At 39.2% G+C, this 27,961-nt stretch overlaps 1 protein-coding gene across 1 annotated transcript in view; it reads left to right on the top strand.

The window, feature by feature from the left end:
• The window catches only part of GABRA3 (gamma-aminobutyric acid type A receptor subunit alpha3), a 415,959-nt gene that overhangs the window by 301,526 nt on the left and 86,472 nt on the right, over positions 1-27,961 (top strand). Inside the window, exons 7-8 of the mRNA XM_020284959.2 lie at positions 10,826-10,969; positions 24,827-24,979. Of these exons, the coding sequence (XP_020140548.1) occupies positions 10,826-10,969; positions 24,827-24,979 (297 nt within the window). The remainder of the gene's footprint in view (positions 1-10,825; positions 10,970-24,826; positions 24,980-27,961) is intronic.

The following is a 27,961-nucleotide window of genomic DNA, read 5'->3' as shown; positions in this document are numbered from 1 at the left end:
ATGTTTGGTTGAACTTTTTTGCTTTGTTTTCTCTCTTGAGCCATTGTGGTTTCTGGCCGTTAATCTTTAGCTTTTGAGTAGATTTACATTCGTGAGTGTTTATTGTGCTTATCCGTGGGTAACACTGTTTTTAGTACTTCTTGAGGGGCTGGTCTTGTCTTGGTGAATTCCCTCATTCTTTGCTTATCTTAGAATGTCTTGATTTCTTCTTTGTATACAAAACTTAGTTTTGCAGGGGACAAGACTTTAGTCTGTGCATTATTCTGTTTCAGAAGAGTGAGAATGGGGCCCCAGTGTCTCCTTGCTTGTAAGGTTTCAATGGAGACATCTGGTGTTATTTGGATTGGCTTTCTTTTGTATGTTACTTGCTTCTTTCATCTTACAGCTTATAGAAGGGGCTCTTTAGTTGATATTTTGGTCAGTCTTATGACTACATTCCTTGATGTCTTCCTGTTTGCATTGAATATCCCAGGGGTCCTTTGAGCTTCTTGAACTTGTATATGCACATTTTTAGCAAGGCCTGGGAAATTTTCCTCTATTATATCTTCAAATAGCTTATCCAACCATTGAATGTTTTCTTCTTCCCCTTCTGGTAAATCTATAACCCTCACATTAAGTTTCTTCACATAATCCCACAATTCTTTTTGGCTTTGCTCTTTTCTTTTGTTTCTCTGCTGTATCTCTATGACTGACTTACTTAATTGGAAGGTGTTATCTTCAATCTCTGAGATTCTTTCTTCAGTTTGATATACCCTTTTCTTGAGGTTTTCCATTGTGTTTTGTAGTTCCCTGAATTGATTCTTCATTTCTAGGAGTTCAGTTTGATTTTCTTTATTAGTTCAATTTCTTTAGTGCATTTTTCTTTCAGGTCCTGGAATCTTTTTGTGGTTTCTTTGTGTTGGTCATCCAGTTTTTCTTGCAGGTCATTGGATTTTCTTACAATCTATGTTAAATATTCTTCTGTCATTTTAGTGGTCTCATTTTGGTTGATGTCCATTTCTAAGGGGCTGGGGTTCCTCACTGGGGTTGTGCTGTCCGGTTGAGCCTTCATATTTCCAAAGTTCCTTTGCTGATTTCTTCCCATCTGGATCAGTTGTTGCTTCTTACCTTTAGGTTATCCTTTGGATAATGACATGACCTGTTTAGTCTCTGAGCCAGTAGGTGGTGTTTGTGGGTGAGATTCGTCTACCTCCCATATAAATCAGTAGATTCCATAAAAGGGTTTGCAAAATGTCCTCCCTGTTGGTAGGTGGTGCTTATTTGGAGTAGCAGGCTACACTGTTTTTTTGTGGATCCTGCAACCAGCTCTTGTTCCTCTGGAGAGGCACTCTAGTGCCTCAGGTGTTTTGTGGGGCCCTGGGATTTCCAGGTATGTCCTTATTCTCCACTTCAGTGAGTGCTGGTTTGTGAGTTCATCTGGGTGAAGGTGGGTTGGGTAAGCCTGCCCTCAAGCACCACAAATGCTGTTAGCAGTGGTCAAAGTTCTGTTCTCTGCTTTTGGGAGAAGCTGTCACGGAGGGCCTGGAATGGCCCCACTCAGCCGGAAAATCTGCGTGTGGGGGTGGGCCTCTCTGAGACCTGTAGTCTGGAGCAGGCCTTGCTCCTTTCTACCCTCCCCAACTCCGTAGCTTCTTCTGGGCCTCTGCCAGCAGGCCAGACCTCACGCCACCTCGTCTCCCCTGGCTGTGATGTGGGCCAGGAGGTTTCCAGTGCAGGGTCTCCACCTGGGTTCGGCATATGGTCCCCTTTTGGGAGAAGGGTTGCCCTCAAGCATGGTGATCTGCCCCTGAAGGCACATACACCTTAGTAGGCTAGTTCACGAATATCCCTTCTGTGCCCTGGGCAATTTGAGACCTGGGTGCATGGGATCTGGTCTGCATGTCTGACCTCTGGGCCCAAGAATTCAATCCCTGACCCCACCAAGGAGAAGAGTGTCAGTCCCAATTCACCCACGGTGAGCCCAGGCTGAGTCAATGTCTCTCAGCCTCAGGGTCTGCCCCTAACCTTGGAATTACCAGGCCAGCAGCACCTGGGAGGACTGGTAAGTAGGGAGCTCACTATCTTTGTACCCCTCAGTCAGCTGAAGGGCCCCAAAAGGGAAGGTCCAGTTCCCTGGAGATACCTCCAGCTGGTGGCTCTGTTGTCTCTCTCGGCCTCTGCGGATAGGGAAGGGGGAGGGAAGAATGTAGCAATATGGCGCCTGTGGAGTGGCTTGGGTCTGTGCACACGGAGGTGCCCCGAGGGAGTTAGAAGCCTGGCTCCGTGTCCTCCAAATGCTTACCACTAACTGGCATTTGCCATCTCTGGGCTGGTGTCTGCAGGTCTCTCCCATCGCTGGGGAGCCCATCAGCAGTCTAAGATGCAAGGGAGTGGAAAGTTAACCACTCAACCTGCCCTTGTCACTGGTCTCCAAGCTTCTCTGGAGTTAACTTCTTCCAGTTCTCCTCCGCAACCTCCTCCCATGGAGTCTCCCGTAGTCTCAGGTATCCCTCCTTGCAATCCTTGTCTGATGCATGCTTGTCTGCTTGCTTCTTTCTTCTAAGGTCTGTTTTTTTTTTTTTGTTTGTTTGTTTTGCAGATACACTCTGCCTGGCAGTGTTTCTCATCTGCCATCTTGCTCCGCCCCCCCTGTCCTGTCACTTTGGATAATTAAATGCCCTGTGTTTTCCATTATTTGGTTTAGCTATAAACCAATAGACTAACTTTTTCCATTTGGTTTCATATATATACCAACCTTAGGCTGTAGCTGTGAGATTTATCAGAACTACTGGATTTTTTCAAATTCATTTTGTTTTAATGGACACATAATTGCACATATTTATGGGGTATGGTGAGATGTTTTCATTTATATATAAATTGTATAATGATAAAATCAGGTGTTCAACATTTCCATAATATCAGTCATCATTTCTTTGTTGTGGGAATATTTAAAATCCTCCCTTCTAGCTATTTTGCAATATGCCATATAATATTGTTAACTATAATCAACCTTCTCCACAACATTGCACTGGAACTTATTTTTCATATCTGTGACCCTGTACCCATTAACCAATCTCTCCCCATCTCCTCTCTCCCCTCCTTTCCCCAGCCTCCAGTACTACTTTTATGATATCAGCTTTTTTAGATTTCATAGAATGACATAATGTTGTATTCGTTTTTCTGTGCCTGGCTTACTTAACATAATTTCCTCCAGGTTATTCCATGTTGATGCAAGTGACTGAGTTTCATTCTTTTTAATGGCTGAATAATATTCCATTGTGTATATATACTACATTTTCTTTATCCATTCATCCATTGGTGGGCATCTAGATTGATTTCATAACTTGAATGCAATAGACATGAGCATGCAGATATCTTTTTGACATACTGATTTTATTTCTTTTGAGTATATACTCCTTAGTGGGACTGCTAGATAATATGATAGTTCAATTTTTAATTTTTTGAAGAAACTCCATACTATTTTCCATAGTGGCTGTATTAATTTGCATTCCCACCAACAGTGTATAAGAGTTCCCCTTTCTTCACGTCCTCATCAGAATTTATCTTTTGTATTTTTTGATAATACTCATTCTAACTGGAGTGAGGCGATATCTCATTGTGGTTTTGATTTGTACTCCCCTAATTATTAGTGATGTTGAGCATTTTAAAAATATAACTGTTGACTATTCAGATGTCTTCTTTTGAGAGATATCTGTTCAGGTCTTTTGATCATTTTAAAGAGATTATTCATGTTTTTGCTATTGAGTTGTTTGAGTTCCTTATTCAGTCTTGATATTAACCCCTTGCCAGATGTATAGTTTGCAAATACTTTCTCCTATTCTGTGGGTTTTCTCTTAACTTTGTTGATTATTTCCTTTGACATTTGGAAACTTTTTAGTTTGGAATATACAAAATTCCATTTTTGTATTTTTGCTTTGGTTGCCTGTTCCTTTGAGTACTTGTCCAAAAAACCCTGGCTCAGAACACTGTCATGGAGAATTTCCCAGAAGTTTTCTTTCTAGGAGTTTTATTATAGGTTTTACATTTAAGTCTTTAATTCATTTTGAGCTGATTTTTGTATATGGTGAGACACAAAAGTTTTGTGTCATTCCTCTATTTGTGGATATCTGGTTTGCCTGGCACCATTTGCTAAAGAGACGAGTGGGATTAATTCCAGAAATGCAAAAATGTTTCAATATATCCAAATCAACACATACGATATATCACATTAACAGAATCAAGGACACAAACCACATGATCATTTCAATAAATACAGAAAAAGCATTTGATAAAATTCAGCTTCTCTTCATGACAAAAGCTCTCAATAAATTAGGTATAGAAGGAAGGAAACTCAACACAGTAAAGGCCATATATGCCAAACCCATACAAGCCATACTAAAGTTGAAAGATTTTTCTCTAAAATCAGCAACACAACAAAGATGACCACCTTCACCATTTCTATTCAACATGGTAATGGAAGTCTTAGCCAGAACAATAAGACAAGAGAAAGAAATAAAAGACATCAAGATTGGAAAGGAGTAGGTCAAATTGTCCTATTTGCAGATGACATATATAAAACCCTGAAGACTGCACAAAAAAAACCTGTTAGAATTAATAAAATCAGCAAAGTGGCAAGCTACAAAATCAACATACAAATATCAGTAGCATTTCTATATGCCAATAGTGACATATCTGAAAAAGAAATCAAGAAAGTAATCCTATTTATAATATCTACAAAAGAAAAATCTAGAAATAAATTTAACCAAGAAAGTGAAATATCTCCACAAAGAAAACTATAAAACATTGATGAAAGAATTGAAGAGGATACAAATAAATGGAAAGACATCCTATGTTTATGGGTTGGAACAATTAATATTCTTCAAATTTTCATACTACTCAAAGTGATCTACACATTCAATGCAATCTCTTTCAAAATACCAATGACATATTTCACTGAAATAGAAAAAACCCTAAAATTCATATGTAACCACAAAAGACCCTGAATAGGTCCAGCAATCCTGAGCTAAAGGAGCGAATCTGGAAGCATCATACTACCTGACTTCAAAGTATACTACAAAGCTATAGTGATCAAAACAACCTGGTACTGGGATTTAATTAGACACATAGACCAGTGGAACAGAACAGAGAACCCAGAAATAAACTGGTGTACTTATATCCAACTGATATTTGACAAAAGTGCCAGAATACACATTGGCGAAAGTATAGTTCCTTCAACAAATGCTGCTGGGAAAACTGGAGAATTCTTGGATTTTTACTGAGTATGTCCAGACCAAACCGATTATCTCTTCTCTAAAATCTTCTGTGTTCTCCATCTTGATTTAGATCCTGTATTCTGGTTGTTACTTATCTCTTCAACTTCATCTCCTATCTCTCTCCCTTTTACGTTGACCTTCCTGGAACTCTTCCTTTTAGAAGACTTTGCATTTGCTGATTTGGGGGATTTGTGATTCTGTTCTTTGTTTTGTTGTTATTTTGGCCTGAAATATTCTCCAATAAGTTCTCAGCATGACTGGCTTCTTCTCATTTTTTGTGTTTCAGATTTAAAAATACTCCCTCAGAAAGATCTTCTTTGATCATTGTATCTAATGACACTTCTCCACACACCGGAACTTTTATGTTCTTCATAGCTTGTATCACTATCTATTATTATATCCTTTATTCGGATACTTGTTTACTGTCTGTCTTCCCTCACCATACCATTTGCTCCTGAGAGAATGGGACCTCAAGTGTCTTATGTAACCTCTGTATATTCACTATCTAATATAATGTCTTAATATTTGTTGAATGAGTGACTGACTGAATCAGCCAATCAAGCAAGCATTCAATCAGTTTCTGACAATATGAGTTCAAAGAGAATGCTCTCCCCTTGGTGTTACTGTGGCAGGACTGTTTTGTACTTCCCATTTTCTTGGGGTCTGTTACATACCAAGGCTCAGGTAACAGAAAGAGGCATTTGGCAAAGCAACTAAAGGCAAGAAGACACTTTTGCCATCATAGTTCATATGAAATATATTGAGGGGCTCATTCTGGAGTGCAAAAGTTCTAATTTTAAGGTAGATATCTTTTCTTCTGTAACCCCACCCCTACTACCCCAGACCTCCATGAAAATAGAATGATTGAAATTGAGAAGAAGGAACAGGATTTTATAGCAGGGAAGATGAGGAGTTAAAGGAGCCCAGGGACACAGAGGAAGGAAAGAAAAAACAGAAAGATCTGAAGGGGAAGAATTGTTCCCTAGCGGGTAAATGAATTTCATTATTATCTATATACTTGCAAAAGCTACAATCTGAAGTTCATATAGAATCCTTCCTCAAATGTCCTTCCTTCCTTTCTTAACCATTATGAAAAGCCAAAAGTTATAATCTGTTCTAGTTGTGAAATCTTCTCCCCACTCAATTCAACCCACTGTCTGCTATCATATATTATGCCTATAGGTCACTCACACAAAACATTTTGGTGGCATTTTAAATGCTGTCTTGGCTTCAGTTTATCTCTCTCCCATCAGTCGTCCATACTGCAGCTAGAGTGATCCTTCCCAAGAAGACATCTGGCCATGTCAGCTCTCTCCTTCAAGTATATCCCCAACTCCTTGCATCTGATGGACAAAAACCCTTATTTATTAGAGTAGGCAGTTAGAATATTTTATAATATTCCCTCAGCTTTTCTCTAGCCTGAAGTCCAGTAATACCATTAATTCTCTTACCATTCTATGTGCTCACATATTTTTTTTTTATTTTTGCTATGTTGTTCTTTTGCTGATAATGTCCTTTTTTCACCTACTAATGGTGGCCTCATCTTCTGAGTATCACGAACTGTATGAATCCTGTTCTTACACCCTACTCTGAGCAGACATAATAGTGCTTACCTCTGATTTCACCTAATACCTGTTTTTGTTTCACTAGTGTGCATACTTCTTAAGTTCAAATTTACTCTATAAACTATTGTGCTCTGTCTCCCCAAATAGATTGTGGGCTCCCTGACTGTGGTTACTGTGCCATATCAACCTTTGTTTGCCAGTACAGGGTCAGCCTCCAAGCAGACACTCAACAGATAGTTTTCAATTGGTTGTTTTATTTTTTATTAATAATTTGTTTCTCTGTCTTTCTTCTTTTCCATTAGTTAACATAGTTCCTGCTTTGACCTCCACCTTATGAGAAGAGGGTATCTTTTTTTCCTTCACAAATCCCTCTGTTCCCATATATTATTGTCAAAAAAACTAAACCATTGATTTTCACATAAATCAAGTTGCTACTCTGGGTCCAGTGAAGTTTCTGAGATACTTCTGGAAGCTGCACAGTTTGTCACATCTGCATTAGGATCTGCTGGGATTTTCAGGACTAATATTCAGGGTTGTCTTCACCAGATACTCAGCTTAAGTTAAGAGATCCAGCAAGAAATTCCTTTTTTTCCCCTTAGGGGTGAAAAATATCTTCCACTGCTTACCATTTTTCTCAACAAGCCTGTTCTAGTTTTTACATTGTCATACTCTTGGGTAGATTGGATGGAACATTGCATTGTCCTTTAAACATAGGGTGTTACAAACATCTAAACAGAAAAGGTAAGAAGACCTATATAGATGGTTCTCTGCTTAGAAGTAGGGGTACCCCAAGCATATGTATGGGGGAAAAGATAGAAAGCACTGGGGGAAAATGAGAGGACAAGGGCTTTGTGAAATCACATTTTACTAATAGCACTGTGACAATCTTCATTTAATATCAGAATAAATTTTAGGTGAGAATAAGAAAAGAGTCTTGAGAAGATTTCTCTTTCTACTTGATGACAGTAGCCTAAAGATTGACAATTTCAGTTGGGAACACTAGATACTCTGTAGGTAGCAGAGGATGCTTTGTTTCCAAGGCTGAATGAATCACAACGGACCATAGTCATCTATAGGAGGAAGTCTCTAGATCAGAGATTGCAAATTGGGGGCTGCAGATGTGATTAGTTTGATCCACATAGTGTTTATAACTTTCTAAATTACTTGCAAAGATTTGAAATCTGAGGGATGTCACATAAAACTCCAGACTTATTTATTATTTTACAAAATCAGAAAATCTGACAATGCTGGACTTAAATCCTACATGGCCACAATCAGTTGAGGCTAAGTAGTAGCTGTTTCTTGTAGATGGGCACATTCTTGGCCATTCCTCATAATCTCCATCACTTTCACCTCTCTCCCTGAAAATGGGGTCCAATATCAGTCGTCATTAATCAACTCACATTCTTGTTTTACTTATAATAAAATTAAGAATTACCAGTAGAATTGAGAAAAAAGTGAAATAGTTCCTGTGCCTATGTCTATCAAAAATTGTTTTTTTGAGATAGAGTCTCACTTTGTATGCTACATATGTATGTTAGTGAACATTATGTATGTTAGTGTTTGTCTATGTACAGACATATATGAGCAAATTGAACTTGAATTGTTTTAATACTTTTGTGTACTTTTTTTCTTCATAAAGGGGAAAAAAATGTCTCTTCTCTTAAAGTATTTTTATTTATTTTTTTTGAGACAGAGTCTCGCTTTATGGCCCAGGCTAGAGTGAGTACCCTGACGTCAGCCTAGCTCACAGCAACCTCAACCTCCTGGGCTCAAGCAATCCTCCTACCTCAGCCTCCTGAGTAGCTGGGACTACAGGCATGTGCCACCATGCCCGGCTAATTTTTTCCTCTATATATTAGTTGGCCAATTAATTTCTTTCTATTTATAGTAGAGACGGGGTCTCGCTCTTGCTCAGGCTGGTTTTGAACTCCTGACCTCGAGCAATCCGCCCGCCTCGGCCTCCCAGAGTGCTAGGATTACAGGCGTGAGCCACTGCACCCGGCCTATCAAAAATTTTTTTAAAAAATTAAAAGATAGACTGAGATGACTGTGTTTCAAAGAGATCTAAGAGTTTGCATTTCCTTATAGAAATGAAGAATACTTCTATGGTTTTCACAAGGGCTTTGTGAAATCACATTTCACTAATAGCACTGTGACAATCCTCATTTAATATGAGAATAAATTTTAGGTAAGAGTAAGAGAAGAGCCTTGAGACAATTTCTCTTTCTTCTTGGTGATAATAGTTTAAGATCTACAATTCCAGTCGGGAACACTAGATACTCTGTAGGTAGCAGACGATGCTTTGTTTCCAAGGCTTACAAAGTATGCTTTTCTTCAAAAACTAGAACTTCACATGTCAAAGTTATGCAATTCATCATAAAAAAACTGTAATTTATACATAGGAAATGTGTACAGTGAAAATCTTAATTTAAAAAAATACTGAAAATTCAACAGGTTTTTGTGTTTGAATACATACACTTAAGTGTTGCTAGAAAATGCAGTTGTGCATTCAGCACCAAATGCTTCCAGGAATAAAAGTGTTTTATAGATGCCAAATTTATAACACGTGTCTATTAATTATAATAGAAATTATGTGTCAAACTAAAGAATAGTTGTCAGTGTGTTGAAGAAATTACTGACACCATATACAGGACAAGTGATGTGAAAAAGTGAAATTTCTTGTGATATTTTCTTTTACAGCTTATAAGAGTACAGATAGAAAAAATACCATACAGTTATGTATATTTATGATGTCAATAAGAATTTTGCTGTGATTGAAGAATTTTTTGGCATGTTGCTGATTACAAGCAAATCAGGAAATGTTTTACTTATGTATATTGAAAAAAGTCTTAAAATATTAATATAATGTAAGCAGGTAGTATCACAATTAGTACATGTGAGTAGATGTTAATGTCATACTTGTTATGAAATGTATATCCAATGTTGCAAAGTTTTGTAGAGACCCAGAATTTACATTTATTCATTGGCAGACCCACCAAGAATTATTTGCTTTGTGGTATAATGTTTAAATAGAGCATATTATGGACATAGTAGTTGCCACTACCCACCCCTGAATGGCTGGAACAGCAGACAGTTCAAACTTAGAGGAAAGGGGTATACAGTATGGTTGTCAGCTTCCCTTTATAGTCTAGGTACTCACCTCAAATATAAAATCCGCTATGCAGAGTCAATCTTGTCTGGAAAAGAATCAACTCATTTCTTTGAGATACTGACTAAAACTAAATAGCCCCATCTCATTCTCCTACCATTTCCCTTATCGATACCCCTGTTAAAGTTAATCTACAAAAATTTGTACTTGGCACTGGAATTCCAAATACAAGACTTGACATTAACCCTAGCATAAAAGAAAAAGTGTCAGGTGTCTGGTTGCACATCAAAATAGTAATAAATAAATGGTAATAAATAAGTGCATGGTAATAAATAATAAAAGAAAATTTTAATCATTAATTATTGCTACTTTTAATTGGGAATTTTTTCATTTTTAATTTAAAATATTACTAGTATGAATTTTTTCTTTATCTCATATGCTTACCCCATATTTAGAGAAAATTATATTACTTTTCTGGTAGTTTAATTTTCTTACAACTAGCCTGATTTGCTCATTTAAAGTACCTCTCAGTCTCCTGTAGGCATTTGAGTTTGGTGTCTGTATGAGATAATATATTAGGTATTCCTCCCCCTGCCTCCAATGTTTACCCTTCAAGAGAAGGAAAAGTTTATTGGCAGTTCAGAAGACTGTGTCATTGAAGGAAGAGACTACTTTGGGTTCATTTCTATGCACTCAGCACATACTATAGTAGTTATTCAATGAGTGTTTATTAGATGGATGGATGGATGGATGAATGTATTTTGGTTGAAGTCAGAACATACGCCAAGGACTCTTTGGGGATGGAAGTTGTATTTCCATCTCATTCGAGTTTAGTATTGAGGATAATCATTCCCCTTTTCTTTCAACTTCTCCCTGTTGACCCTTCTCTGCCTTAGATGCCTATACAACAGCTGAAGTAGTTTATTCTTGGACTCTTGGGAAGAACAAATCTGTGGAAGTTGCACAGGATGGCTCTCGCCTGAACCAGTATGACCTGCTGGGCCATGTTGTTGGGACAGAGATAATCCGGTCCAGCACAGGTATTGACTTATTTTATTTAACAAACATGCCAGTCACTGTTCTAAGTGCTTATAACTTACATAATATTCAAAAACGTTGTGACACAGGTACTATTATCATGAGGAAATGGAAGCTTATAGAAGTTCAGTAATTTGCCCCATGTCACAGTTATGCAATGACAGAACCAAAATCTGAACCCAGGGAGATTGGCTTCCAAGACCATCTTCTTATGTTAACCATGATGTTCTGTTGCCTCTTGGGGAGTGGGGCAGAAGGTCAAGGTCATTAGAGCATAAAAGAGAAAGCAGAGAGAGGCCATTCCTGAGGGGAAGAGATGAGCTTTGATCCTACAGGTTTCATCAAGACATTTCCTTAACTCAGGTAATGCTGAGGTGGTACATTAACACATTAACTGCCATGTGAGTTGTATTTAACTCATTGTAGTTTTGAGCTGGGGCCTCATGAAGCATATGTAACTCACATGTTTCTTTACCTTGGGAGCCTCGTGGTGTGCAGGCGACTCATGCTGCCATGCTGCAGCATACATGTTACATGAGGGGTGGCCCCTGAGCTAACTTCTGCAATTGGATCTTACTTGTTGATGTTCTTATTGTTACAATTAATATTGACAATTTAATTGCATATAACTCACACAAAGAACAATAAAAAATAACAAATTTTTCATTAAATTAGAAAGGATCATTTTATTTTCAAAGTTTTTATTCAATTTTTATAATAAAATACTGTGGCCCCAAGGAAATTTTTTTTTCTATTGTGGCAGCCAATGTGTTAATAACCCCAGGAAAGGTCAGGCACACAGCCAGGAGGTTCAGAGAGTAGCCATAGAATTATTTTCTTAGGTGGACAACCGACTTCAGAAAAAAGCATGTTTGGCAAAACCTGCCAGGTCTTATCAATGGCTAATCCTTGGATATTGATAAATGTAACTAGAGACTTAGGTTCTGCCCATTTGGAAACTGATCAGTTCACCTGGCCTGGGACTAACCTGAGGGTATTTGTCAAAATGGAGTATATGCTGGGGCTCACATATCATGTAACATTTTTTGCTATGAAATGATGGGAGATTTCAACAAGAATTTTCAAGCAACACTTGTCTCTATGCAATCACAATTATAAATGAACTAGGGTGCTCTTATCTTTTTTTTTTCCATTATTTGAACATAAACTGTTCCCTCTCATAATGTCACCATATGCCATCTTGTCTGCCCCCTGTCCACCATCTGGGGTGAGAGTTGGCTGCTGAGGCCAAGTGCCTGCTTTGGAGGAAGCAGTAGAGGTGGCTGGCGATGGGTGTACCTCGGCCACCTGGGCCCCATCCCTTTGCCCTGAGGAGCATTTGATGCCATTGTGCTTGGGGTTACCAGGGCCACTATGCGGGCCAGGGGTTTGATCCCTGGGAGTGCGGCCTGGGGCGAGTCGCTGACCCTCCCGAGCTCCCTTTGCTCAGGTGACGCAGGGGGAATGATACACGTCCCACCTCGGGTTGCATCTGTGCCGCCAGGCATCGTGCCCCGATTCGTGGACTGTGAGTGTACAGCGCCTGGCTGGCAAGGGGACGCACTCCACGAAGGGGCACTGGCATTGTTTTCCCTGCCCAGGGCCCCATCGAAGGGCAGAGCCCAGGCAACTGCCTGGGAAGCTGGGGCTTCTTGCAGCAGCTGGGACGTGGATGCAGCCCCAGGAGGCTTCGTGCAAGGCTGCCAGAATCTGCACCGCTAATGAGTGCACTCAAAGGGCAGAGAGCTCCCCACTCCCGCACCAGCTGTGGTGCCCTGGGTCTGCTGTGCCAACCTCTGGGGGTATCTGCTGCCCAGGCAGCCCAGGCCTGTGCCCCCCACCTTTATAGGAGAGAGAGCAGTAATGGGCATACTGAGACGGTATTGGAGCACACCTGTGCACATCTGAATGACAATCAGTCTGTGCCGCGCTCTTCAGGCCTCCTGGACATAAGCCTCATGAGCAAGGAGTTGTCCTTGTCCCCTTGAGTACTTCATTTGTTCTCTCTGCAGATCCATCTCACTGGAGGAGGGTGGGAAGGGTGGTAGCATTCTGCCATCCTGATCAGCAGTTCCACTTCCCCAAGCAGGGAGAGGGGCTGTTCAGAAGGCCTCAAGGACCCTTCTGTCCCTTCATCTGACCTACTATGCCCTGTAGGGGTGAGGGGAAACTTCCCCTATCCCCTAAAGTTTGCTGAAAGATCAACCTACAAATAAGGCAGATTAATAAGAGAAATGTTTATTTACCAAGCAGAGTTATTATTCAATATCCCAATGAAGTCCTTTTGGAGGGGATGGGGAGATGACAAGTACTAAGGGAGGATGAATGGGTGGGGGAAACAGATTGACTTGTAAATGCTTGTCAAATTAAATTAACCTGAGGGACAGGTATTATATTTAGATGATTTGGGCTAGGTTCGGTTGCATTCTTGATTTCCTTTTCTGCATTATGGTGAGGTAACTGGGAGAGTAAGGGAACTCAATTGTTCTTTTGATCTTTTGATCTGGTCAGTCCGGTTTATGCAGATACAGGAAAAGCCCCCCTCTAATGCGTTTTTATCTTGAATGGCCTTTAATTCAAAATATTCCTTATACCAAGGAGTCTTATTTTGCAGTGATACTTCCTGAGCTCCTTCATCCCCTTCCTCCCTTCCCCTCCCATCCTGCTGGGATTTCCAACCTGAGGGAGGGAATTCTCTGTGTCTGTTCACTCTGCTCACCTCTCTGTCCCTCCTGGGCACTGCAAGCCTGGCTTCAACTCTTGAGACCAATCATTGGCTACCCAAGCAGCCCCAGTTCCCTTTTCATTTGGTTAAAACACTGTTTGTTTCATCTTTATCACACAGACAATACACGTTCATGACGGGAATATTAGAAATGCACAGAGGAGCAAATATTGGAAATTAAAATACTCTTTGATTCCACTATGTAGAAAAATCTTTTTAAAGAATATTTTGGCAAATTAACTCATTATTGTACATTTTGGTATTGAAGAAGTTTCCTTTTGCATATTTCATATAAATATGTATTTATAGAAATGGAGCTATGCTCTTAATGCCATTTTACAAGCTCTTTTCTATTTAATTTTATATTCTAAACACATTTTCATGTCACTAAATGTACTGGATCCAAATAAAATGTACACAAATTTACTAACAATATGTTAACAATTAGAATGTACACATATTCATCATTACCTGTTTTGGTTACTTTAAATTTAAAAAATTTAAAAGTAAAGAGCCTTCCTCTAAGGCCAGAACATTCTTTACACTGATATAATACATGTTGCTACTGGGAAGTGCAGCATCTCATCGTGAAACTTAGTAAAATAATATCTTTATTTGTAAAATGCTCTCATGTATATGAATCATAATCTATTTAACTGTTACAGCAAAACTGGACCGGGAAACAAACTGAGAGTCACACAAGAGTACTGCAAAACAGGCTTTTATTTACGCTAGCAGGCTCAGAAGGGTCTTGCCTCCAGATTCTTAGCCCTGGAAAAGAGCATAGCAGTCTTTTATACATTTTGTTTAGGGAGGGAGAGGGGCAATGTGGTTATCTTTAGCGGGGCAGGGTCTCAAGCAGCCTTAGTTCCTGGTACAGAGTTCCTATAGAACTCCTTTCTGTCTGTATGAGCATGCCAGTTTTCCCCTACCCTTTGCAACACAGGTATTATAGGTTGAATTGTGCTCTCTGAAAAGATGTTGAAGTCCTAACCCCCAGTACCTCAGAATGTGATTTTATTTGAAAATAGCATAGTTGCAAATGTAATTATTTAAGATAAAGTCATATTGCAATGGGGGAGCCCTAATCCAATATAACTGATATCCTATAAAAGGGGAAAATTTGGACACACACACACACACACATTGGAGGAGAACACCATGTGAACATGAAGGCAGAGATTGGAGTGATGCTTCTAAATCAAAGAAAGCCAAAGATTGCCAGCAAACAACTTGAAGCTAAGAAGTGGCAAGGAATGATTTCCCTACAGGTTTCCCAGGGAGCACAGCCCTGCTGACACCTCAGTTTTAGATTTCTAGCCTCTGGAAGTGTAAGAGAATACATTTGTTTTAATTTACCCAATCTGTGGTACTTGGATATGGCAGCCCTAGCAACAGGATATTGTCATTTTTGTTGTCTTATTATTGATCAAAATGATACATGTACATGGTGGTAGATATAATAATGATCATTTTTTAGCATGTAGTATGTTCCAAGCATTGCCCTGAGGACATGTATTGATTCATTTAACCCTTGAACAACACTTTGAGATGGGCAGTGTTATTATTTCAGGTTGGTAGATAAGGAAATCAAGGTTCAGACAGATTAAATAATTTTCTGAGGCTCATACAGTTGGTAAGTGGTAGAGCAAGGTTTGGAAACAATGGCAGCAACCTTGCTTCAAAGTCTACATTAATAATCACAACATGAACTTCTCCCTTTTTTTAAAAAATTTTGATTTCAGCATATTATGAGGGTATAAATGTTTAGGTTACCTATATTGCTGTTGCCTCACCCGAGTCAGAGCTTCAAGCATGTCAATCCCCCAGACAGTGCACACTGCACCCATTAAGTGTACCCATCCCCTCCTCCCCCTCCTATCTGCCCAACACCTGATGAAAATTATTATTTCATGTGAATTTAAGTGTTGATCAGTTAAAACCAACTTGATGGTGAGTACATGTGGTGCTTGTTTTTCATTCTTGGGATATTTCACCTAGTAGAATGGGTTCCAGCTCTATCTAGGATAATACAAGATGTGCTAGATCACCACTGTTTTTTTTTTGTGGCTGAGTAGAACTCCATGGTATACATGTACCACATTTTATTAATCCACTTATGTATGGATGGGCACTTAGGTTGTTTGGAACCAGAGAAGAATCTCTGATAGAAAAAGCAATCTTAAGCAAAAAGAAAAAATTGTGAGGCATGAATTTACCAGACTTCAAGCTATACTATAAGGCTATAGTAACTAAAACAGCCTGGGATTGGAACAAGAACAGAGACATAGACCAATGGAACAGAACTGAGAACCCAGATATAGAATCATCCTCATATAGCCATCTAATCTTTGAGAAAGCAGACAAAAACATATACTGGGGAAAAGAATCCTTATTCAATAAATGGTGTTGGAAAAACTGGATAGCCACATGTAGAAGACTGTAACAGGGTCCACACTTTTCACTCCTCACAAAAATCAACTCATGGTGGATAATATACTTAAACCTAAGGCATGAAACTATAACAACTCTAGAAGAAAATGTTGGAAAAACTCTTCTAGACATTGGCCTAGGCAAAGAATTTATTAAGAAAACCCAAAGACAATCACAGCAACAATAAAAATAAATAAATGAGACCTTATCAAATTAAAAAGCTTCTGTACAGCAAGGAAACTATCATGAGAGCAAACAAACAACCTACAGAATGGGAGAAAATATTTGCATATTACACACCTGATAAAAGGCTGATAACTAGAATCTATATAGAACTCAGGAAAATCAGCAAAACAAAACAAAACAAAAAACAACTCTATCAAAAAGTGGGCAAAAGACATGAACAGAAACTTTTCAAAAGAAGGTACACTAATGGCTAAAAAACATATGAAAAAACGCTCAACATCTCTAATCATCAGGGAAATGCAAATCAAAACCACAATGAGATATCACTTATCTCCAGTGAGAATGGCCTTTATCAAAAAGTCCCAAAACAATAAATGTTGGCGTGGATGTGGAGAGATAGGAAGACTCCTACACTGCTGGTGGGACTGAAAACTAGTACAGCCTCTGTGGAAAACAATATGCAGATACCTCAAAGGGATACAAGTAGAACTACCATTCGATCCAGCAATCCCACAACTGGGCATCTACCCAAAGGAAAAAAAGACATTCTATAAAAAAGACATCTGCACTAGAATGTTTATAGCAGCACAATTCCCTTTTTACTTTTGATTTAGAGAGAGTGAAGGAAGGAAGGGATCAAGGAAGGGAGGGCAACAGGTAAAGGAAAGGAAAGAAAAAGAAAAAAATCAAATAACAGAAAGGTTTATACTGAAAGGTAGCATTCCCCATTTTAACCACTTGTGTTTTATTTCTCATGGTTCTTTCCATAGTTCTAAATAAGGAGTTTATACTGCTATCTCTTCATTTTTTACTTAAGGAATAAGAATGAAATCTTAACCTTCCTGCCTGCTGAATGGACCCCCTCTTGGTCAGAGGAACACCAGAGGAATCTTAAAACTGAGTTCTGGGTCATGACAGGAGGTCAGACATGCCTTGCTATGCCCCTCCCTTGTTAACCATGGAATGGTTCTAACCTGACTGTGGAGTATGCACATGAAAAGTTTTGAATGTTCTCTGCTTCACCTCTTGATACCAGAGGGCTACCATTTTTTGTACATGCAACTTATGAAGGGCATAAAGTTCAGTTGCGCAGGGGCATGTTTCTCTTTTTATACATAATCATGACTCCTCCCATAGCTTGTTAAATAGGTATATGAGACCACTTTGCTCAACATAAATTCCTGTTCCCATTGTCCCTCCCTAGAAGTACATGCTCTGAGCTTCAACCCAAGGCTATTGCTTCCCAGCCTGCCAGAATGGCTGTGCACCCTTGCAGGCTTCAATGCTTTATGAGAAATACAACTTTGCTTTCCAAATTTATAAATCTCATTATCTCTTCAGTTGATGTACCATTAGAGATCAAATTTAGATTCCCTACTCTGAAGTATATGAGTGCTTAGCTTACTTGGATTACCCCTTACCTTCTTTTCCCTCCACCATGCTCATTCCAAGTCTTGATAGCTGGATGGAATAGTTACCTGTATTTCTTATTCTATCAACCCTTCTGTTCTCATCTCCTTTCTTCCAACTTCTACCTGCTAAAATTTTTCTTTCATTGCATTAATGGAAGCCAAACTCTGTAAAGTAATTTTAAAGAGATTTACTCTGAGTCAGATTTGGGGACCATGACCCGGTGCCACTCCCAAGAAGCCTTGAGCAAGTGGACTCGCTGTGGCTGGGTTACAATTTGGTTTTATACATTTCAGGGAGACAGGGGTTACAGGTAAAGTAATAAATCAATAGGTGGGAGGCATACATTGATTTGGACCAAAAAGATGGCCCATCTCGAAGTGAGGGCTTACAGGTTACAGATAGGTTTAAAGAGTCTTTGACTTCTAATTGGTTAAAGGCATGAAGCTTTGTCTAAAGGTTTGGAATGTTTTAAGAATAAGGAGGTGTTAATCAGAGACAAACTATGAGACATATATTTGTTGTGCAAATTGAGGACCTGCAGGTTTGTCTTGCATATCCTTAAGCCTGTTAATGGGTTACAAAGGATATCTCCATGAAGTAGGGAGAGCATGATGAGGCATGTCTGAACTCCCTCCTCCTGGAAGGCAATTTAGTTTTATGATATTCCCGTCGCCAGGAGGGGGTCCATTCAGTCAGCCCGTGACGGAGAGAGCCTTAAGATTTTATTTTAGTTCACAATTGTCAAAACTGATTAAAATGTACATTTAGTTCTGGGGATAGGCAGAATAATGGCTCTCCAAAGATGTTCACATTTTACTCTCCAGAACCTGTGAACATGTTAGTTTACATGGCAAAGGGGATTAAGGTTCTTAAACAGCAGGTTTCAAAGTAAAGAGATTATCCTGGATTATCCAGGTGGGCCCAGTGTAACCATGACAGTCCTTATAAGGGGAGGCAAGAAGACCATAGTCAAGGGGGAAATTATTAGAAGATGCATTACTGCTAATTTTAAAGATGAAAATGGGGGCCACAAGCCAAGAAATGCAGGCAGCTTTGAGAAGCTGGAAAAGGCAAGAAAATGTGTTTTTCCCTAAAGCCACCAGAAAAAAAATGCAGCCCCACCCACATGGTGATTTTAGCAGTGAGACCCGTTTTAGACATCTGAGCTCCACAAGTATAAGAGTATAAATTTGTGCTGTGTTAAGCCACCTAGTTAATGGTAATTTTTTAAAATATCAATACCAATTAATAGGAAACTAATACAATTCTATACCTATAATTAAGTCTTCAATACTTTCTCTATTCTTTTTCTACATGATATTATTTTAATTATTGTAGATAAATATGTTCAAACTAGTTCTGAAACTGGCATATATTGTAAGATACTGGGCTATAAGGACAATAGACACCTTCCAGCTTCTGTTTACTGCTTGTTTGCTAACCGCAAGGCATTATGAGTATATTATGGGATGCAGAGGAAAAAGACAAAGAGAGCAGAAACCCGAGTCTCTCAGCGAGGACCTGGAACAGGTTAGGGCCTATCAGGGGCAGGATGAAGTAAAAATCACTGTGGGGGTGGATGCATGACCAGTGTGTAAACAACTAAGTTATAAAAGGGGACTAACACACAAAGGAGGGTCCCTGCCCGGAGAAGAGGCCACTGCGCTGGCACTCTGGGGGCTTGGACCCTAACTCGAGCTAGACAATAAAACTCCTTTTGGTAATTATAGCCTCGGTGACTCTGTCTCTCTGTCCTGCGGCCTTGTGAATTTCGAATATAACAATATAAAATACAATATATAGATATATAAATAATATTTCTAGGAAGATACAGCACAGGCTGTTAACTCTAGTTACCTAAAGGAGGGAGAAATGAGATGGGTGATTTGGGAGCACATGTGAGAGGGAGACATTTTGCTGCACACACTTTCATATCTATTAATTTAGGCACCATATAATTATTATTACCTTACACATATGTATACTGATTTTATTGTGACTGCGTTTTTTCACATAGGGTCCAGCATATGAATGGGAAGTTTTGCCAGAGAAAGGCCTCACAATCCATGGATGTTCTGTTTGGTATGACAGGCTTTCTCTCCAAATGCTGTCATTTCTCACTATGACGTTGCTCCAAGCAGAAGCTGTATGCTCTTTGCTCTGTTACAGCAAGTGTTAGAGCGGGTGGTCCTGACGACAAACCTAGTGGCACATGGAGAGCTGGAGAATCAAAGTTTATTCACTGGTGGGCTCAGAGGGGCCTTCCCATCAAATTCTGAGCCCTGTCTACATGATTTTTCCCACTTTTATTAAATTGGGGTGGTCCAAGGAGTAGGATATCAGGTGACTAATGCCTGCCAGGTAATAGGTTAGTATTATATTGATGCACAAGGTAGTAGGTTCAGTGTTATGCTGATGTGCCAGGTAATAGATTAGTTGCTGGGCCAGGTAGTAGGTTAGTATTATGCTGATGTGGGTCTTCCATGAGGGATAGGGGTGTCAGGTGGCTGATGTGCCTGCCAAGTAATAGATAGGAGTTTTCCTTATCAGCAAGATAAAGAACAAGGAACAAAGATAGAGTGATGGGAAAATATCAAAGATAGATTTAAGAAAATATATTCACTTACTTTCTAAAATGAGTTAATTTGCCAAGTTATTTAAAAAATCCTCTTGTGTGTTTCACAACCTTGGATATTAGCTAAATTATGAATGTGTTTTACATTGTATCCTCAAATATTTCACACTTAACACAGATGGAGCTTAATAGGCTAGAGTGCCAAGGTAGGGGAAAATTCTTCAAACAATTTAAAGGGTCATCTTCAAAATAAATGCAGAGAGAGGCAGCAATAAAGGCAAGAAGGGAAGGAATCTAACAATCTCCTTTAGGAAAATATATTCAGTTATATAAAGCATTAATTAGCTAAATTGTTCTGCATTTCTGATCCATAGATAACTAATTTGTGAATACATATGCATTATATATTTTATATTGTACCCTTGAATATTTCACACACAACACAGATGGTACTTAGTGAGTTTAATAAGCTGGGACACAAGGGTGGAAATAAGATGGGGGAAGTTGGGAAAATCTTCCAATCCGATTAAAGCTTCAGTTCTCACTTTGACAGAGAAAAAGATGTAGAGAGATACAACACATCAGAGTTGTATTTAAGAAAACCTATTTGGTTAATTGACACAATGGAATTGATTTGCTAATCTTTCTAAATTGATTTGCTAATCTGAAAGTCCACTTGTAATTTTCACTCATAGAGTGATTCAAACTGAATACCTGTGAATGTGCCAAAGTGGCTTTCCATTGTTCCTTTGACAATTGCACATGGAATGCAGATAAATATGCAAATACATGGGCAGAAAGGGTAAATCTTCTCAACCTAGTAAAAGACTTCAATTTTCACTAAGAACAATTATCTTTGCCTTTTTGGAAGAGAGACAGAAAGAGAAGGAAAGAAGGGTAGAAAAGGAGAAGATTGAAGAAAATCAATTCGTTCAACTGTTTTGAATCAGTTATTCCAAACAAATGCTTGTTTTTATCAGCTTTTGAAAAGTCCATTAACTTTGCCTTTCAGATCCACAGAATGTAACTAATTTATGAATAATATTTATTTCATGTTTTAGATATTAATACTAAATATTTCACATAATCAGAGCTAGAATTAATGAGTAGTAGTTCCAGAGTGTGAGACTAAGAAGGGGAAAGGGGAAAATTGTTCAAGCTAATCAAAGTCTAACGCTCATGAAAAAAAAAATAAGACCTCAAGGCCCTCTCAGCAGGGAAAGAGTGAAGGGAAGGAAAAGGAGAGAAAACAATAGTGATAGACATGCATAGGAGAGAGAAAATGAAGACAGAAAAGAAAAAAAAGAAGCAGAGAGAAAGAAAAGAAGTAGAAACTCCAAAATTGTAAGAAGGAAAAACGTTTCATAGTTTTGTATGCGATGCTTTGCTAAATTAAAAACAAGCCTACTTATATGTTTCACGTTCACATAAACAAGCTAGGATGTGAATACACACACAATATGGATTGTGTACTCAGCTTTGGATGACCAAATGGTGCTTCCTAGGCTTAGGTACAAGGGAGTGGGTAGGGTAGGAAAGTGGGAAATTACCTCATTTAGGAATCCTGCCAAAACCAAATGTGGGTGGAGGGAGAGGGGTGAAGAATAAGAAGCTTTGATAAGAGAGCTATTAGAGCAGTCAGATTGCAAGGTCTTTGTGCACTATTTTCTTTGAAAGATGGTAAACCATTGGAGGTTCTTGAACATAAAGGAGACAGGATCCAACTTATGTTTTAATAAGATCACTTTGGCTGCTTTATTATGAATGCATTAAAGAGGGGGCAAGGACAGAAGTGAGGAGGCCACTTAGAAAGCTATTAGAGCACTCTAGGTGAGAGATGGTAGTGGCTTAGACCAGTTTGGTAGCAGTGGAGGTGGTGAGAAGTGGCCAAATTATGGATATATTTTGAAGAAAGAACTGAGTTTGCTGATTGATTGATTGTGTGTGTGTGTGTGTGTGTGCGCGTGCGCATGCACCCATGCACAAGTAAGAGAGAGAAAGGAGAGGAGAGAGGAGAGAGGAGAGAGGAGAGAGGAGAGAGAGAGAGAGAGAGAGAGAGAGAGAGAGAGAGAGAGAGAGAGAGAGAGAGAGAGAGAGAGAACCTGAAAGGTACCATTTACTGATTTGCTGAGATGGGAAAGTCTGTTGGAGGAGCCAGTTGGGAGGGGGATGGGGGATATGGAGAGTGAAAGTCAAGGTTTGCACATGTTAGGTGAAGATACCTATTAGATCTCCAAGTAATGACATCTAATAGATAGTTGAATATGTAAATCTAGAGTTGAGTAAGAAACCCTAGGGCTCGTGTAACAAAGTATGGCAAACTGGGCAACTTCAAACAACAGAAACTTATTGTCTCACAGTCCTGGAGGCTAGAAGTTTGAAGTCAAGGCATTTCCAAGGTTAGTTCCTGCTAGAGGATCTGAGGGACAATCTGCTCCATGCTTCTTCCTGGCTTCTGGTGGTTGCTGGCACTCTTTGACACATAGATACATCTCTGCTTCTGTTATTGTATGGTATTTTCCTTATGTGTTTCTCTATTCTTTTTTTTTTATTTCAGCATATTATGGGGGTACATATTTTAAGGTTTCAAATAATGCCCCTTCCCCCCCTCCCCCCACAAGTCTGAATTTCCAGCGTGACCATCCCCCAGATGGTGCACATTTCACTCATTATGTATGTATACACCCCCCTCCCCCCTCGCACCTGCCCAAACCCTATTACTGTAATTCCTATGTGTCCACTTAGGTGCTGCTCAGTTAATACTAGTTTGCTGGTGAGTATATGTGGTGCTTGTTTTTCCATTCTTGGGATACTTCACTTTGTAGTATTCTTTTTATGATACCAGTAATATTGGATTAAGGGCCCACCCTACACCAGTAAGGCCTTATCTTAACTAATTATATCTGCAACAATCCTTTTCTCAAATAAGATCATGTTCTGAGGTACTGAGGGTTAGGAATTCACCATGTTTTCTTTGGGGGGACACAATTGAATCCATAACAAGCAGAAGCCCAGGCAAAAAGTATGCACTGGAGAGTTATGAGAGTTTAAGGTACTAAAGACACAGGCTGAATGAGAATGCCAAGAGAATGAGTGAGACAGGAAAGAGAAGTACAAGTACAGAATTTTGACATCCTCCAATGTATAGAAATTAAAGGAATAGCAAAGGCGACAGGGGGGTGGGGGGAACGGGGGAGTGGTCAGCAAGGTAGAAGGGAAACCAAAAGAGTATCATGGCCTAGAAGTTCTGTGAAGAGAGTGATTCCAGGAAGATAAAGAGCTTGGCTGTGTAAAATGCTGCTGGCAAATCCAGTAAGACTCAAACTGACCAACAGGTTTAACAACATGGAGTGATAATTAGTACCTACCTTGCAGACCTGTGAGAAGGATGTAAGTTAATATTCCAAACACACTCAAAAAACTGTTTGACACCCAGTAAGAGTGCAATAAGCGTTTACACTTATGTTGGGCATGGGGTAATGTAGGTCAGCCGCATCTGTTGTGTAAACTTTTGGTTCTAACTGAGTAAGTCCATTAGAACAGCAGAGCATAATGGTTAAAAAGCATAAACTATGGAGCCAACCAATCTGGGCTTGCATTTAGGCTCTACTACTTACTAGCTGGGTAGCCTGTGTGAATTGCTCAATCTGTCTTTGCCTCAGTGTCTTGACCTATAAAATTAGGATAATAATAGTACCTACCTCATAGCGTTATTGTGAAGATTAAATATTTTAATAATGCTAAAGTGCTATATGAGTGCCTATCATATAACAAGTACTATAGAAAAAAATGGTTATTTCTTATTATTATTTAAATGAGGACATTAATTTACTTGGATGAAGTTGTGTTAAAATTGTTCTCAGCAATCTGTATTGGTACACTGTTAGCTTTTTTCCCCCTCCACACAAAAAGCACACTATTTCATGATTATTAAAGAGCTCTGATTATATGGACTTGGGAGGTACTGGCATAACAGAGGGGATGGCCTGAGAAAAAACAGCAAAAATGTTTCCTGTCTCTTTGAAACTTCTCTGACTCTTTTTGGGCGATAGAGCCTGCATCTCTGCCTCAGGCCAGCAGTCAGGCAGGGCAGGAGGTTGTCTTTTGTTCTTTGCACTGCAGGAATTGGAACCATCCTGGCGGAGGTCCTGAGAGGTCAAAGCAGATTGTGGATATGAAAGAATAAGAACCATCAACAGTAGTTGAACAATGAACTGAACCTGAGAACCCTCCCCTTAAGAGCTCTGTATTTTTGCTTATGGGGGAGAAATTTGGTACTTTGAGACAATAGTCTGTCATTTTCCTCCTTTGCTGGCAAATTAATAAATTCCTCTTTCCTTCTCCTCCTCAAACCACTTGTTCTCATTCTTCTGATGCAGCCTCAAGGACAAATGCTGAGCTTTTGGTAACATTACAATGTCTTGTCTTACATATAAGGTTAAGGAGCTTTGTGAAATCAATGGGGCCTCAACTTGATTTAACAATGGTTATGTAGCTATATGTCACCTAATTTTACTCTCTCTCTAGGAGAATACGTCGTCATGACAACCCACTTCCATCTCAAGCGAAAAATTGGCTACTTTGTGATCCAGACCTACTTGCCATGTATCATGACTGTCATTCTGTCACAAGTGTCTTTCTGGCTCAATAGAGAGTCTGTCCCTGCCCGAACAGTCTTTGGTGAGTGTTGCCATATGGAGAATGGGGGAGAGGCATTTGCAAGTATTTACCAGGGGCTGTCAGATTAAAGGTGAGAAAAGTAGAAGAATACCTAGGGAGAATTAGAGCAATGTCTGAAGCTAGCAGTAGTAACTAAATCATCAGATTTTGGGGTTTCAGGCAACAAAATTCTTAACTAGGAAATAATAATAAGAAGAATGTTAAATAATGAGATTACTGAAATGTTTCCTGTTTCAGTCAGGTTTGCCCCAGAAGCTGGGAAGGGACTGAGCCTTCAGTGAAAAGGAGAGGAATTTAGTGCACAGACTGGAGAAGGTAAAAGGTGGGAAAGCAAGCTGATGAGAGAAATGGATTAGGGACATTTTTAAGACCCATTTTTTAATATGAGCATCAGACTTTGTTGCTTCTCCTCTAGCCTTTTTGAAAGTATGAATTATCTGATATTCAGTAAAGGTTGCACAAAGTTTGAAGAGTCTCTCAATAGTACCTACAATCAAAACAATTTTCTTCAATATGAGTTTACCGATGTCTAGGAAGAGGTTTACATGTCATTAGCACCTTTTTATCACAGACTTACAACATATAAAACATTGTTGCATGTTTTTCCCACTGTAGCAGATAAATATTAATTAATTCTTTTCAGCTACTAAATTGCCCCCATGGCAATGGTGGCTGTGCAGCATATGCTTGAGTATGCCTGGTATCCACACAGAAGGCATTCCTACTGATATTCTGAAACTGTACTGTGTAGTGAAATAAATAGCAAATGATATTTCAATAAAAAGCAGCATTGTAGGTCCATTATAGGAGGAGACAGCAGTGGAGAAAGAGAAAGAGTGATGTGTAAAGTAGGAAAAAGAAAAAAAAATCAGAAGGGTGTGATATCATGGGGGTCAAAAGAGGAAACTATTTCAAGAAGCAGAGAATAATCATCTGAGATTAATTCTATTGTGCATTTACATAAGATGCAGATAAAAACTGTCTGTTGGGTATAGTGATGTACTTGGTTGTTAGTGATCTTGAAAAGAACAGTTCTAGTGAAGTGGAGAAAGTGGAAGCTATGTGTTAGTAGGTTAAAGATGCCAATTTGAGGAAATATATAAAACTAGATACCCTGAAAAACCATCCTCTACAAAATCCTAGAAAAGCTAGATAAAACATAGAAACCATTCTTAACATCTGAGTGCATAAGAAATTAAAAGAAGTACTCATGGGATTAAATGGAAGAAGGAAATGAAGACTGGTATGTTGATCACATGAACTGATACAGTTGTGGCAGAAAGATAAGATAGGTGGATGGACTACTGGCCTTGGTACATAAGAGTTTTAATGTTATGGTTACACAAGGAAGGCATTGAGCCTAAGTGAAGTTATGGGTTAGAACTAAGCTTCTAGTAGGTTGAATATTGGCCCCCAAAGATATCCATGTCCCAGTCCCTGAAACCTGTGAACATGACCTATATGGCAAGCATAAGTTTGCATATTCACATATGCAAGTTAAGGATGATTAGATCAAAAACTTATCCTGGATTATGTGGATGAGCCCTAAATGCAATCATAATATCCTTATATGAGTGAAGCAAAGGGAGATTTGACTATAGAGGAGAAATCGGTGTGATGATGGAAGGAGGAGAGGTTTCAAGATGCTCTGCTGTTGGTTTTGAATAAAGAGGAAGGGCCCTATGAGCCAAGGAATCCAACGAATGCAGAAGAAGCTAGACAAGGCAATGGATTATCTCTCTAGATCCTCCAGAGGGAGTACAGCCCTGCTGACACCTTGACTTCAGCCCAGTGAAACTGGTTTCAGACTGCTGGCATCCAGAATAGTAAGAATACATTGGTGTTGTTTTATGCAGCTAAATGTGTGGTTGTTTCTTATATAAGCTGTAGGAAATTAATACAAGGGCCTTTCCCATAAATCTAATACCACTGAAAGGTTATGCCCCCATTGCAAAAGAATACTAGAAAAATACACTTATCAATGTAGAGAGACAATGAGGAAGCACATTTATTTTGGCCTGGGATCCATGTGAAATATGGGATTCCTTGATAATTTATTTTTTTCCTTTTCTTTTTTTTTATTTCAGCATATTATGGGGGTACAGATTTTAAGGTTTCAATAAATGCCCATTTCCCCCCTTCCCCCACACAAGTCTGAGTCTCCAGCATGACCATCCCCCAGATGGTGCCCATCTCACTCATTATATATGTATATACCCACCCTCCTCCCCCCTCCCACCTGCCCAAAAGCCTATAACTGTAGTACCTATGTGACCACTTAGGTGCTGTTCAGTTAATACCAATTTGCTGGTGAGTATATGTGGTGCTTGTTTTTCCATTCTTGGGAAACTTCACTTAATAGTATGGGTTCCAGCTCTACCAGGAAAATATAAGATGTGCTATATCACCATTATTTCTTAGAGCTGAATAGTACTCCATGGTATACATATACCACATTTTATTAATCCATTCTTCGATTGACGGGCACTTGGGCTGTTTCCACAGCCTTGCGATTATGAATTGTGCTGCTATAAATATTCGAGTGCAGCTGTCTATTTTGTAGAGTGTCATTGGATCTTTTGGGTAGATGCCCAGCAATAGGATTGCTGGATCAAATGGTAGATTCACTTGTATCGCTTTAAGATATCTCCATATTGTTTTCCACAGAGGTTGAACTAGTTTGCAGTCCCACCAGCAGTGTAGGAGTGTTCCTCTCTTTCCGTATCCACGCCAGCATTTATTGTTCGGAGATTTTTGATAAAGGCCATTCTCACTGGAGTTAAGTGATATCTCATTGTGGTTTTGATTTGCATTTCCCTGATGATTAGAGAAGTTGAGCATTTTTTCATATGTCTGTTGGCCATTCTTTTTTTTTTTTTTTACATGAATCAATTTATCCTTTTATTTTCTAAAGTACTTGTTCTATGAAACCACATGAAGGAACTATGTTTTACATTGTTGTTTCATTGGGTTACTTTTTGT

This window comes from Microcebus murinus, chromosome X, assembly GCF_040939455.1.
Source record: "Microcebus murinus isolate Inina chromosome X, M.murinus_Inina_mat1.0, whole genome shotgun sequence".
Taxonomy (NCBI): Eukaryota; Metazoa; Chordata; class Mammalia; order Primates; family Cheirogaleidae; genus Microcebus; species Microcebus murinus.
This window is presented reverse-complemented; position numbering and strand designations above follow the sequence as displayed.